General features: G+C 44.9%; 1 protein-coding gene across 1 annotated transcript in view; it reads left to right on the top strand.

Moving 5' to 3' along the window:
- The window catches only part of COL26A1 (collagen, type XXVI, alpha 1), a 122,336-nt gene that overhangs the window by 106,556 nt on the left and 1,492 nt on the right, over positions 1–14,288 (top strand). The window contains exon 3 of the mRNA XM_009694630.1: positions 3,095–3,156. Within this exon, the coding sequence (XP_009692932.1) occupies positions 3,095–3,156 (62 nt within the window). The remainder of the gene's footprint in view (positions 1–3,094; positions 3,157–14,288) is intronic.

Here is a 14,288-nt window from a genome sequence, read left to right as displayed (position 1 = left end):
ATGTGTGTTTGCCCCAGTGTTGTGTTTGTTGCATGTGAAATAATGATGTGAGATTCTCAAGCTCGTTTTAATAAAGCAGACTGCTTTCACCCTGATCAAAAAATTCGGCTGTGCAGTCCCAGGCCTTGGAACCACCAGCCATCAGGATTAGACACTAAATACTTCAATGCATAGTAGTCAGGGAAGATATTTTTTAGCTTGGTTTGTCACCCCCGTTCTCAGGCCTTCTGCAAGGACAGATAAGGACCCCAGACCTTGAAGCAGCCTGGTCCCCCGCATGTTGTGAGCGAGCTTTGAATGTAGTTTCTGTAACTGCAGTACTGAGCATTCATTTCTCTGTTTGAAAGCATCATCTGTCTATTTGTTAGCTAAATAAACATCACAGGGTTTGTTGGCAGGACAGCTTGCCCTAGTAAGAAGATCTTTTGCATTAGGACGTCCACTTTCTGGATTAGTTAAATGTCTTTTGGGTCTAGGCTAAGTACCTTGGGTGTGGGTCTGCGTCTCCAGGCATTTCACGAAGGTAAGGATCGGAGTTCAAATCCAACTTGAGCATAAGTAGTTCTCTTTCTGACCTGGGCTGTGTTTTCCGTGTTTCAGCAAGCATCGCTGACATGAAGACAGTATTAGTACAAATGTCACCATGCAGTGGCACTGCTGCTTCCTCCCCTCTTCCACCATTTTGTTCATTTAAATCTAACCTTCTGTGCTGCAAAAGCACCCGAGAGGGCTCTTTGAGGCACTCTTCAAGAGCAGAGGGCTGCTGGGCTGGTGCTGTTTGTACACTCTGTCCGGCAGAGACGATCCGAGTATCCTCCCCCTGGGACCTGGTTGATTCACCCCAGTGCAGAGGGGTAGTACAAGCCCTTTTTTATGAGCCGAGGTCTCCGAAGAGAGCATAAATGATCAATCCATCTCAAGTTATGCACAGAGATGGTTTTCAGACAGTTCAAGTCAGTCTCTCTAAACCTATGGGAGTTATTAATATGTGCAAGCCAGCAGAAGGGAGAATAGGACTCCATATTTTATTTGCTCTGTAACACATCTGGTACGCCGTTTGGCTCTTGGGAGTACTGGATTTATTCAGTCTTATCTTTGTGGGGATGAGCAAGATCAAAAGCATGAAACCAGTTACATGTAGAGTGTAATTCCCTGTTTTACACACCACAGGCAGATCCAGACCAAACAAACCTCACCCATTTTGTTCCCTGTGGAACAATGCACTTATGGCACTTGCGTATCCATGGGCCAATTCAAGCCAAAAAATATTGCCCAAGATCTATTGCAGAGAATAAAAATAAACAAATGTTATTTCCTGTTGGGTAAAAGAAAGTCCATGTCAGTATTGACCTGTGAGGAAATCCCTCAATCTAAGTGTTCTTGAACCATCAGACGCTTTGTCTGCAAAAATGTTACATATCGTGAGGTGGAAGCTCTATGCCTAGCTCCTTTGGGAAGCTACGCAGCTCCTCATAGAGGGTCAATGAGAGAATTTCTTTGGAAGGTTTATGCAATGGGTGATTGGTTACCGTTAGCACTCAAGCAATCTTCTTAGACTGTAAATCACTAACGTGGAACAGCCAAGCTTCCTGGCCCTCTGAGCCGTGTGCTAAAATCTTTGCATGGCTGAAAGCCATCAGTACATACCATGTGCTTCATAAAAGTTGAAAGTGTTTGTGGGTGAAGATTGGAGAGATTCCTTGGGGCTCTTTGTGCAAAAAGGGGACAAGGCTTGTTGGAGGGGACAACTGAGTCCTAGGTGTCGAGGTGACGTTTAGTCAGGCCGAAACCCACGTTCACCCATTCCTCACCATAGGCAGGCACTGGGTTTACTCAACATCCCCTGCATCAATGCAGCCTCAGCCTAAGCTGCACCTGAATGGTCTATTAAGGGGTTTAAGAATTACAGCCCAACCTCCCCAGCCCTATGGAAATACCAGGATGAAATACTTCTTCTGTGGACAGTTAATGAAAACTGGCTCTGACCTTTAAGGAGCCCAGAAACCCACACAGAGATGTATTTCTCCTCTGTGGGACATGAGATGGCAGTGATTCATCACCTGAATATGCATGGTTTATTCTCTGAAATACTTCATGCTGCAAGTCATTTTCCCTGTTTAACAACTGCTGCGCTTTAAAAGTCACGATAGGTGAGTGGTCCAGTCTGGAAATCTTTTCTGGGAGCTGGAAATGGGCAGTTGAACACTGCTGCAAAGCGCTGGGAGAAGTGCCTTGTTGATTAAATCTCTGTTCAGGACTTTATTCTCCTTCACTCACTTAAAAATTGCTGAAATGAAAACAGAGGCAAAGCAGCAGGCCTTCTGTTTAGATAAGTGATGTCCTTTGTATCAAGCAATCATTTTAAACTGCACTCAGAGCCCATTATGTTAATGTCTGTTCTTGCTAAGGCATCCTGTCAAGACCCCTTTGGTGGTTGCTGCCTATCTGTTGCTTCTATGCAGCAAAGTGAGATGGAAACCACTTCGTACTGCAGCTCTGGTCTGCATCAGCCCTGGGATCCGTCTTGGATTTTCTTACTGTCACTGAGACAGATGATTTGTTGTGGGAGTGGTAACAGGGCCTGGGAACCCAGGGATGGAGCAGGACTCTACAGAGATGGGCATTTTGTATATTCATTGCTTTCCTCAGTATTTGACCAGGATGTAGAGTATAGGAGAGGGTACAGCACCGAGCTAAATGGAGTAGCGGTTGTGCAGCCTGTGAGGTGGGAGCATGCGCTGCACCAGCTTGCACCAGTGGCAGAACAAGTGTCTCTGCTGGGGCAACAGGTCATGCTGGTTGGCACCATGAAAAGTCTTAAAACTAATTTTTTCTTCATCTACCTTCTACCTATTGGGAACTTGGTTTCACACTCTGCCCCACTAAACATCCCCGAACAAGGTTCATGTAACATGGCTGTGGCTGTTTACCTGTGCAATGGATTTGAATACCTATTTTCACTCCCTAGCTGATCTTGAATCACTTTTCTGTGTGCCTTGATTCAGAAAAGGGATCGGGGTCTGTAGGCTGAAAGCCGTGGATTAAAATGCAAAGTACATAGAAATTTTACATCGTTTTGTTTTGTTCTTTCTAGAATGCATGAACTGCACGAGACTAGCAGATATGACCGAGAGGCTAAACACGCTTGAGGCCAAGGTAAGGACCTGCCTTTATTCTTCTGTTTGGCAAAAATTTCCAAGAGTTGCCAGTGAAAAAGATGTTGAGTTAGCAGCCCTGGAGTGATCAGGTGTCTGTCCTTCTGTCCACAGCGAGGAACACACTGTGGCAGTGGTTCAGCCCCAGGAAACAAGGGCAGCACTGCTGTGCACGTGGGCATCGCTCATCTCTAGCCCAGCTCCTTCCGCTTCCCACGCAGCTACATCTCTGCCTTCCTCCTTCCCTCCGGCTGCTCAGCTCAGCTCCTCCTAAATAATGCTCAGACCTGAGAAATAATGCGCCATGTGTTGCCATCACACTTATCACTGTGTTTGCCCATTATAAGCCTGCCCTCGCACTGTATCTGCCTTGTCTCCAGCTGGCCGGCTCTCGTGACGGGCTCGCTGGCTGATGTGTGGTGATGTGTTGGGACCGTGCTCGCTGCTGTCACGAGTGTGCAGCTGCTAATAAACAATAACTAGCTTATTGCCCTCGACTGGAACACGTTGGCTCAGGTTTTGCTTCAGAAACAGAGGGTAGATGGAGCTGTGTGAAAAATCTCTTGCCTTCAGCTGGTTGATAACGTGGGCTTGTAAAGCAGTGATTCCCCTGGCTCGGGAAAGAAGCAGACTCTGATTCTGGTCTCTCTCACTAAAAATACCTTGTAGAAACCTTACCAACATAGAGTGCAAAACAGAGGAGTAATGGTATGTAGATTTTTCTAAGAACAGTTGTTAGAACTACTCTTCAAGTGCTATCCAGTCCTGCTTTTTTATCCCCTTTCTGAACGATGGGACGTTTTCATGCATAGTTTAGTGGAGACAAATGTTAAGGAGAGACTTTCACGTTGTGGGTTTTTTTTCTGCAAATTGTTTTAATTTCTACCTACTGGGATTCAGATAAATTGTTCCAGTCTAGCAACGAAGCAGCTGAGTCAGTTATTCCCCTTTGATCTGTGACAGCCCAATCCTGGCTGTTAGATATAGTGCTTTGGTCCCTTTCAGGTATGTGCTGCTGTTATTATTCATTAACTGATGGTTATCAATGACATAAAAGAATTTGGGGAGAAACCTTTCTGTGTGGGGGGGTAGATGTGTGGTATTTTTGAGGCCAGTGCATGATATGATGGTAATTTGGGAATTGTTTGTGCTGCAATGGAGTGAGCAATGTTGTCTGGAACTTCCTCAAAGCCTTCACAGTTATATTTCACTACAGGAAAACGAAGAGGTGGGGGGAATAAAATTCTGGGGAGCAGAATTGCTCGAGTGAAAACAACTGTTGTAGTGCAGAGGACAAAGATGAGCTGGATTGTTTTTCTGAGCAGCGGGACCTGGCAGGTGGGTGTTCTTTGGCAGCGAGGAGCTGGAGGCGTTTGGAGAGGAGAGAGGGGCTGGTGACTGACCTCTGCGTGTGCAGTCCCAAATCCAAGAAAGACATGGGACCAGCCTCAGAAAGACGTAAATCAGCCCTCTCATGCTCAACCTGTAGCCAGCTGTACCTTCCTTCGTTTTCCAGGATTTTCTATGTCTGGTTCACTGGAAAACGATAACCAAAGCCTGCTGCAACATCAGAGCACCACGCTCTGCAGGCTTGTGCTGCTCAGCGCTTGTGTTGGGTTGCAAAGCATAAGAGGCTAATGGCAACCTCAGTGGAGGCCCTGGCAGGCCTTTGTGGAGAAGGAAGGAGGTCCTTCCTGCCCAAATCCCCTTGCGAAGTCTTAGCCCAGGAGTGAAACTGCAACCAGGTCAGTGCGTTTGTCTTGCAGATGTGAAGCGGGTTTAAATGGGGTGACGTTCCCATCACCTGAAAGCAGTCTGCTCTCTGGTGTTGGCACCAACTGACAGCTAGCCCACGGCATTTGGGAAGTGCTGCCTGCTTGCCCTGGGAGCTATAGCGAAGGCAGAAGCATGTTGTCTCCTACTCTAACCTAGGACACTTGTGCAGCAACTGGTATTTATCTCCTGACTGACAAACCTGATGTGCCGTCCTTAGGAAATGCTTTCTTTGTTGGCAGCTATCTGGCTGCAACCTGCTCTGCGTTCAGGAGAGAGCACTGAGTCATCATCAACAAACATAGTTTCGCTGGCTGAAGAGTTCGTAGTCTAGCAGACCTTCCGACATGAGGACAGCAAGGCAGATGCCTGCAAAGTTCAGTGCCAAGATGTAGCCAGCCAGACCCTGGAGATGACACTATTAAAGCAAAACTTCTCACCCAGCACTGATCTGATTTTGGTACTGCCTCAGTCCCAGCCGTAGCCAAGACCACACCACCTTCTCCCTGCCTTCTTGAGAGTGGGGCTTTGGGTAACTTGATTCTTGTCATTTCTTAATCTCGAGCGTAGTGTATCGTGTCTTTTTTTTAGTGCTGCAGTGAGGCAATTTGTGTTGTTGCTGTGATGGATTTCCTTCTGACTTTCCTATGCTCCCACAGAGACCCAAGTTGGGAGCAAAGCTCATCAAAGGGTTGACATTTACAGAGGGAAATAAGTTCATTCTTTCTATTGTGAAGTACTAAAGATGGTGTCTCTGCAAGGGTGCCTTCTGCAGCACAGCTCAGCAATGTCATTGTCAATCTTTTGGCTTCCACTTTGTTGGAAAAGCTGTGGGTGCTGTGCAAAAATTGACTGTAGCAATTAAATGGAAGGTGAAGCAACATTACACGAATGCTGGTACTGTACACAAAATAAATGTGCTGATTCACCCTTTTCTCAAGGTTAATTTAAGTTCAGTTTGATCTATGTACCTCAGCTGTTTTTCTTCAATAATAGCTAGCACCATTAAAAAGGTGCTTGCATTTGCTTAGTATTGTCTGCATTCTTGCTCTGGATTTTGGAGAAAGGTCCCTATTTTGCTGGATGATCTGGATGTGAAGTTCTCTCTGAGCTCTCCAAACTGTCTTCTTGTAATGTCTCATTTCACCACAACAGCCTGAAGTTGTTCAGAGGAAGACAGGAGTGATGGGGTGGGCATACACATCCCTTGCCGGTGTTGGAGACCGATTCCCCTCCTGATTTTTGCTGTCTTGTTCTGAAAAGGCAGATGTGGTAGTTCATCATTCCTATGAGCAGAGACAGATTTTCCTGCCACAGTTGTACTCTTTCTGGAGACAGCTGAAGTTGAGGAGCTTTGCTGCTTTTGCTCTTTTGAATTTCAGTCCAGCATGACCATGGTGAGCTCGGGGAATGGCAACGGGTAAGATCAGCCACCTCAGTGTAGCCAGTCAGCTTCAAACAGGTAAGGCCGTTGGTATCTGCTGTAAGGGCTCTGAGGCACGTTCAACCTGTGTAGTCTTGTTATAAATACTGCAAGGCCCAAGGGTGAGAGCAAATGTGTGGAAAACTACCTCTGAAGGCACTGTGGACCTGGGCAGATTGGTGCTGGGTGAGGAGTTTTGCTTTAATAGAGTAGGTTAGGGATAAGTGTAAAACAAACTCTTCCTCACACCTCTGCAATGGGCACTTGGCTCCTTGTGCCTTTCTTGGTTATGTGTGAGGATATGTAAAACGCATATTTGTCTTCCAGTGGCTGTGAAGGGCAAGTTAAAGAAACTTAAACTCGGTCATGGAAGAAGAGGCTACGAGATTCTGGTTTCTTCTTTCTGCACTTGTCTTCTGCAGGCTTTTACAGCTGTCCCCCTAAAAAATGAGGATATAACCAGAAATGGTCTCATCTTTCTTATTACAAGGATGAGTTGGTTCATCCAACTTGTAAGATCAGCGTCCAAATGAGGTAATAAAAGTAACCCTCTGATTTTTGTAATATGAGAGTTGGATCAGAAAGCGAGAAGCAAGAATAAACACAGAGCAAATGGAATGAAAAATGACTCATTAGGGACCGGTGCTTATATAGCCCCTGGGGAGGACAGAGACTCTGAGACATGGCTGAACTGTTCAGCAGAACAAACTCTTCATATGTCTTATGCTTCCCTTAACGCTGCTTTAGGTTGTCCTTGTGGATGTAGAAGATGTTTCTGCAGGAAAGGAGGTGAAGGGGGATGGAATCAGGTTCCATCCTCATCCCCCCTGTTTTGAGTTACCCTGTCATCTCCCCAGGATGGAGTTAGCCTGTCCCATTTGCTTGATACCAGACCCACTTGGGTGCCAGAGATTTGAAAGCTTGATTGATGGTGTTGAGCTTGAAACCTACAGGCCATGGGAATCTACATCAGGGAGGATGGTCTTGACCCTGGGTCAAGGACAAGAAAGTGTGCAGGCTGGACACACAGGCTCCCCAAGGCCCAACATGCCAAACCTCACTTCTCTGCTACGACATCTTACCTGACATCACTACAGCACCCCCTGACCCTGCAGAGAGCCTCATTGATGGGAGGGCAGAATGAACCCCGCTTTTATTTCATATGAAAAGTTTCTCCTTAGGCCAGCAGAGCTTCTTAGAGGGAAGAGTGTACAGCCCTTCCTTTCTGAATTTCCTGAGCCTGATGCTGCCCTCCTGTGTCACAGGACTAAGCCCAGACAAACTCCACTGAAGCTCGAGAGAGCAGGGAGTGCTAGCGGCTAAGCAGGCAGCTGCATAAAAATTCTGCTCGTTTTGTTCACCCAGTTTCTTTTAATAACTACAGAGCTACGGGCAGTGCGATATTAATCCCAGCTTTTGGTTGAAGCTTGAGTGCGGCATTTGATCTGAGTTGATATAACCCAGTCTTATCTCCTGACACCGCTTTTGAGAAGTTTGTGGCATTTCACTTACAGCTTTAATGGAGGGAGATAACATTACATATCTAGTGTCTGATGGATTCATTGTGTGATTGATAAACGACATGCATATTTTTTGCATGAAAACAGTCCTTGTAATGTGATTCCCCACGCAGAAGATTCTGAAAGGTTTTAAAGAAAATCTTTGTACTGTGCACAGAGTTTGATCAATACATTGCTATTTATATGAAATCACCCCATTTATTTAGAACAGATTACCCCACAGCACCTTCACTACCCTGTGTCTTTTGATTATGAAGCACCATTATTTGGAGTTTTAATGTAATCATTGTATGAAATGTTTCTGTATCTTTCCCTTCTTCCAAGCAGCTACGTGAAATACTGGCAGCTGTCTGGGATGTTTTATGGGGTTTGTCTTTTCTTTCTCTGATAGACAATAGAACAGTTTCCTGCCGTAGCGGAGAAATATTTGGAAAACAGAAAATGTTTCATGGTACTGTGACATGGCTGAGAGATTGGGAGGGAAACCCCAGTTCCTTGGCTGTGAGGCTGCTGCTGGTCCTATAGAGGGAACATTAGTGGTTGCTTGATATTTCAAGGACTTTCATGGATTTTCCAGCAGTAATTTATTTTCTTTTTGTTCTGAACAGGAAGGTGACTTACCTAATCTCTAAGGTTTCCTAATGACCCTATGCAGAATCTGCTTCTCCAGCTGCAGTAATGCATTGAATTTAAGGAGTATTTGGGCTGTTTCACAGGTAGCTGCATAATAACTGGCTGGTTTCTAGTAGCAATAACAGACTTAAATAAATCCCTGTAAAATTTTTAATTTAATGCTGAGTTTCTGTAGTCAATTAACCTAACAAATGTCCCTAAGAATAAAATGCAACTTCCTAACTGATTTTTACAAGGGGGAACCATGAACCAAAACTGAGTGGGCAAACTGAATTTGTGTCAATGTTCATATCTGAACTTTGCATCTGTCTCACTGACCTTTTTCTCATCAGCCATAATCATGATTATGATTAGGGCACTTTAAGCAGTTTGGGTACTGGCATTTGGGCATGCTTCCGTCTTTCAGAATGACAGTTAGAATCCTTTTGTTTTCAAGTCTGGTAATTGTTGGATCTTATTTCTTATCACTGTTGGGTTGAAGGAGCAACCTGTCCCCTAAGACTGTTCCATGTGTTTCGCCAATACTGTAAATCGTTTGCCAGAACCACAAAAAGGCTTCAAAGATCTCTTCCTCCAGCATCCCCTCCCGCAAAGTCTTTTAGTTACAAGTTTGGCATTTTTAGTCAAATGGATTTAATATTTTCTTAAAATAACTAAAATATTCTGTTCTCCTATGCAACTTAATTTGCCAAGCAAATCCTATGTCTGCATGAGGAAATGCTTTTGGTGTGTTTAATACCTGGAAATGTTGTTTACAAGCTTTGTTTTTCAAGAAAAATACTTTTGTGGACAAAAAGTAGTTTTCAGCAAGGGAGGTTTGTGAGGAGCCTAAGGGATGTAAGTGCTCAGCTCCTTTGGTAATCCCATGCCCAAACATGTGAACTTCCACTTGATTCTCAAGCAGAAATTCTAGTCAAGCATCATAAGGAAAGTATGATCATAGGAGAAAAATGACTTTGGGTCCTTTTTTTCAGCTTGGACCAAGCCCCTTAATCTTTTCCAGTTGTGCCGCTCTCTTCTTGCAGCTTTTCATTTAGGATCCAGCGGAGGAGGAGAGCCCACAAGGCATCTCAGCCTATTTGAGCTAGCTGATGTGAATCTGTTGGCCAGAGTTGAGGGCTCCTCACCTGGTGAGAAGCAGAGAGCTGATCTCAAAGCCATTGCTGAGAACAGATGTTACTTTGTCAAGACTGAGTTCATCTCAGGCTGGCCTGGCTCCACGTCCGTAGCACTGCTACATCCCCAGCAGGTAACAAGCAATAAATTGGGCAGAGAAGAATGATGTGATTTTTGAAGGTGGAAGGTTATAGCTCTGATGTATTTTTATCAGGTGTTTTAAAGTAACGATGAGGAATCTGATTTCACTTTGAGCTCCTTTGTATACTTCACTCTGCAATGAGCTCTTAGCACGGCATTGAAGTGTTGCTGGATCCTTTCCATATCTAGCTTCTTCCCCTGGCTCTAACACTTCGGGGTGCCAGTGATGGCAGGCTGCATGGCCTCACAGCAGCAGAGGTAAGTCTCCAACGTGTAGCAATTTCAGAGAAGGTCCCCGGGTGCCTCAGAGTCCAGTGACCCAGTAGGACCACTGCCAGTCCTTCCCTCACTGCTGCTCTCTGAAGCAAAGCCTGAACAATCTGATGATCTGCTGAACATTGCCTGCGTTTCATCTGAACTAGTAGGCTAGCCTGTGCTTTTCTGTCTTCTCTGCTCTGATTCCCCTCCAGAAGATACCTGTTGATGAAACAGTCACTTTTTGCATCCTTTTTTTTTAAAAAAAATCCTGTAAAACTGTACAAAAACCGCAAAACCTTTGCAGAAAGAGCATGAACTGTGCTACCTGTGGATTGGTAGAAGGCTTTGGTCCACGTTTCTGTCTTCCATGCAATAGCTGATGACATAAACCTTACCTTTTGGTCTACGTTGGGTCACTACAATGACATCAGCTATTGCTCCCCCCGTAATTTATCAATATAACAAAAACTCCTCCATGCACTAATTATCTTATCCCCTTTGGCCAAAGCCTCTAAGATGTAATAAGGATGAAGTCACTCAGGTTCTCTCTGGGCACCCAGTTTATCAGATTTTAGTGGACACTTACTGAATATCTTTTGGCTTTTGAAGCCAAGCAGTTGCGTCTGCCTAGCAGCCTTGCGTTCACAAGTTTCATATTGCTAGAAGAGAGATACCATTCTCCATCAGATTTTGAAAAACTCCCTGTTTAGCTCTGTGTCTTGATGAATGATTAAAAAACTCTTATATTTTGCCAAATAATTTGCTATAAAGAAAGATATGTCCAACAAGTTATGCAATTACCATTATTAATCAGCTTGTGTCTTTACAAGATCAAGGGAATCTTATTTTACACTGGAATTTTTAGCTGATGAGCTGGATTCGTGCAGTTTCTTTCCATCCTCTTTAGAGAGGGATGGAGGGGAGTTAATTTTGCCAATGCTTCAAGAGACCAAATATCCCCTGTTTATTAATTAATAATATCCATCTGGATTATGTCAAATGATTCCCCCTGCATTTCCATGGATTTTTATCCAAAGAAAAAGCATTCTGAGCCTTGTTATATCAATTTTGAAATCTTTGGAAGCTCGGCTGTTCTTTCCTTGTTTCTAGCACCTACTAGTTACAGGACATCAGGAATGCGAGTGGAGGACAGATGATGGGAGGAGGCTGTGTTTGTGAAATCTTCTTTTGATGTGTGGGAACAACCAAAATAGGGTTCTTGAAAGCCACTACAAGCCAAAAAAAGTCCTCTGACACTGAACATCTCAAGAAGATGAAAACCTTCTTCCCGTTTCCATTGTCCCTGGCCTGAGCTTTTGATCTGACGCAGGAAATGTGGTATGTGTCTGAAGTTTAGAAAGTTTATGCTGGCAAATAGAAAAGGGGGAGGTGGGTTGAGTAAGCTGGGACTGAGCTTCAGGCACACAACAGTAATGTCCCTGCTGAGGGCCCTACGTGTGAGCGGGCCCCACAGTGAAGAGCCAGGCTTTGAGCCACGGGAGAAGAGCAAGCGCCAGATCCTGTACAGAGGTGAGCCCGGCGGCTCTGCGGGACTCGAAAGGCCCAGGGGTGAGTTTTGCAGGCAATAACCTCTACCGCTGGCGCTGGCCTGCAAGCTCCTTGGCCAGCACAGTGCATCATCCCTCTTGCGTTCCATTCGCGTTCACACGCCGTCTCCTACATTGGGCCCGTCTCCTGCTGCGGTGTTGGCAGGAGATGCGGCCCCATTTCAGTTCTTTCCAGCTTTCTGACCCAGTTCAGCTGCGTCTGAGAGGTGGGGTCTGGAAACCAGAGACAAGCCCTCATGCCGGCGGGACCTCTGTTGCCAGAGGCTCCAGTTCAGCGTGTCCATTTAGGCTCAGATTTGACTTTTTGCTTCCATACGTGCAAAAAGACAAAAGCCCGAGTGTTTTGCTGAGTTGAGGCCATCCTTCACCTGGTGCAATGCAGTGCAAACCGGGGAGGAAAGGTTTTCATGTCTTCTGCAGGGATCTGCCCTCCTGACACCATAGCCAGCAACCACAAGCGCTGCCCTTCAGCTAGTTCTCTGTGCCTGCTCTGGTTGGTTGGGTGACTAACGTTACCCATGGCGTCAAGACGTATTTCATTTGTGTGGTCGCATTAGGATGTTTCCTGCCGCCAGTCTTCATGGAGGCGTAGCTTTTGCATTGGAAGTGGTAACAGCAACAGAGGTGGGGGCACTGCTTCCAATGAGGATTTCCAATCAAAACCACAAGTTCTTCTTCACTTGGTGTTATCTCGCTCTCTACCTCAACCTTATTGACTAGAAAATACTAAGACTTTAATACAGAGACTTTAATACATTGCACATTTTGCTAATTTGCTTTCTGGCTGTGAGCCTCTGTGGTATCATTTTCCAGCAGTTTACTCAGAGGGCTAGAAACTTTCTTTTTTTATTTAATGAAAGTGGGAATTCTCCTTGAGTCCCTTGACTACGGCAATGGCAGCCTCAAGAAAAACAGAACGTGACAGAAAATAGATGAATGGCTCCAGTGCTATTGCAATAATGCGTAAGGACCCCGTTTGTGCTATGTGCTATGCTAGCCTATAAGAGGACACTCCTTGTTGAAAGAGCCGTGTATAGTTTGAGATTTTTGAATGTGACTAAATCCCTTGCGCTTTTCCTTCTTTAGTTTGGCTCTGTGGATCTCACGGATGTGAGAGCTCTCTTCTTTCTACTTTATTTCTTTTGGGTACTTCTTTAGTCCTAATCATAAAAACTAGAATTTCTCGGCAATTTCAAGTCTGGAGACTTTCTGACCTCTATCATTTTGTGCTGAGGGAAAATAAACTTGTTATTATGGTTTGAGCCTTAATGACTGCTAAGTATATATAGTCAATTTATAAAAGAGCATACTGGATTATTCTGTGCATGCCTTTAAATTTTTTACAGCATTTATCAGCAGAGCGCTCATTTAAAACATGTTGTTTTAATGGAAAGGATACCGTTGCCACTGTTTTGTGTTGATTATGTGGTAACACATTTTTATTATCAGCCATAAAAATGATTTGGAGCTGTTCCACTCCAGATGCAACCTTCAGCAGAGCTGTGCTGGTGCCGCTCTCGCTGCCCAGGCGGGCCACGGACCCCTGCAGTTTGCTGGTCTCTGACCATTGCTGCTATTGATTTAACGTCACCTCTTCCCGCAGCACTGCTGGGCTGCGGCAAAATACTGTCCAAGACAGCCCCTGTAGGTCCCTTCCTCACAGCAGGAGCATCCTAACCCTGCCCTGGATGTAGCCCCTCTAATTTGCAACCTCCAGGATTAGTTTTGCCTCTGTTGGTGAGTACACTTTGGCAACATCCAGGTGTTTTGCTGGGGAAGTAAGAGAATAATATAATAGTATAAAGTGATTCAGAAAAGGTCTTCAATGCACACTTGAGTCCCACGTCAATGGGAATTAAGCATGATTATGGTAAGGCACATGCTTAAATGTTTGTTGAACTGATAGCTTATTTCCTTGAAAGTCTGACAAATAAATCATTGGGTAGAAGCACATAAGTGCAAGAGACAGACCGAACCGATTCCTTCCTCGCCTGGCGTCAGAGAAGCCTGTTGGATAAATGCATTGTGACCTGAGTCCTTTTTGCTTTCTTATTACTCAGAAAGCAAGACTCTGGATCTGTGAATAAAGATCCTTGCAATAAAGGAAGAATTTTGCTTGTTTGCAACAGCTGAGGTTGAGTTCCCTTGCACTTAACCTAGCTCCCAGTTTAATTAGTTTCTGATTCACCCCTGTCAGGCCAGTACATTCTGCAGGAAGTTCATCATTTCTGGCTCTGCTGCAATACTGGCTCTCACCATGCCTTGTAATAAGTGATAAACCTTGTAATAATTGCAAGTTAAAAACAAACAAGCGGAGCCAAGTCACTCTCATTTATAATTGCAGTGTGACTTCATTATGTAAAGACAACACAGCATGTAAAAGCTGAAACTTCTAGGGATTTAGTGGAAAGTTTGAGCCATATTCTCTTTTATTTCCCTTATCCCTAAATCAGTGTTTGCTTAGGTGGTTTCCAAACAGGAAGAGACTGTGCTGTAACAAACCACAGTGGTTGCACTCCTCGAACCATTTTCCCGTGCAGCTTTGTGCTTAGAAAGCAGACTATGCTGGATGCTTGGATCAAAACTCTTGTTCTGGAAACCTCAACCCTGCTCCCACCTGATGGGCATCCTGCGTCCGTCCTGGGCAGGCAGCTTTGCCAGGGTTCGATCCAGCTGCCAGGTTTGCTGCTGCGTCTCCCAT

The sequence above is a fragment of the Cariama cristata genome, unplaced genomic scaffold (genome assembly GCF_000690535.1).
Source record: "Cariama cristata isolate BGI_N322 unplaced genomic scaffold, ASM69053v1 scaffold11342, whole genome shotgun sequence".
In the NCBI taxonomy this organism is placed as follows: Eukaryota; Metazoa; Chordata; class Aves; order Cariamiformes; family Cariamidae; genus Cariama; species Cariama cristata.
The sequence above is the reverse complement of the archived record's forward strand: the minus strand, read 5'-3'. Positions and strand labels throughout refer to the sequence as shown.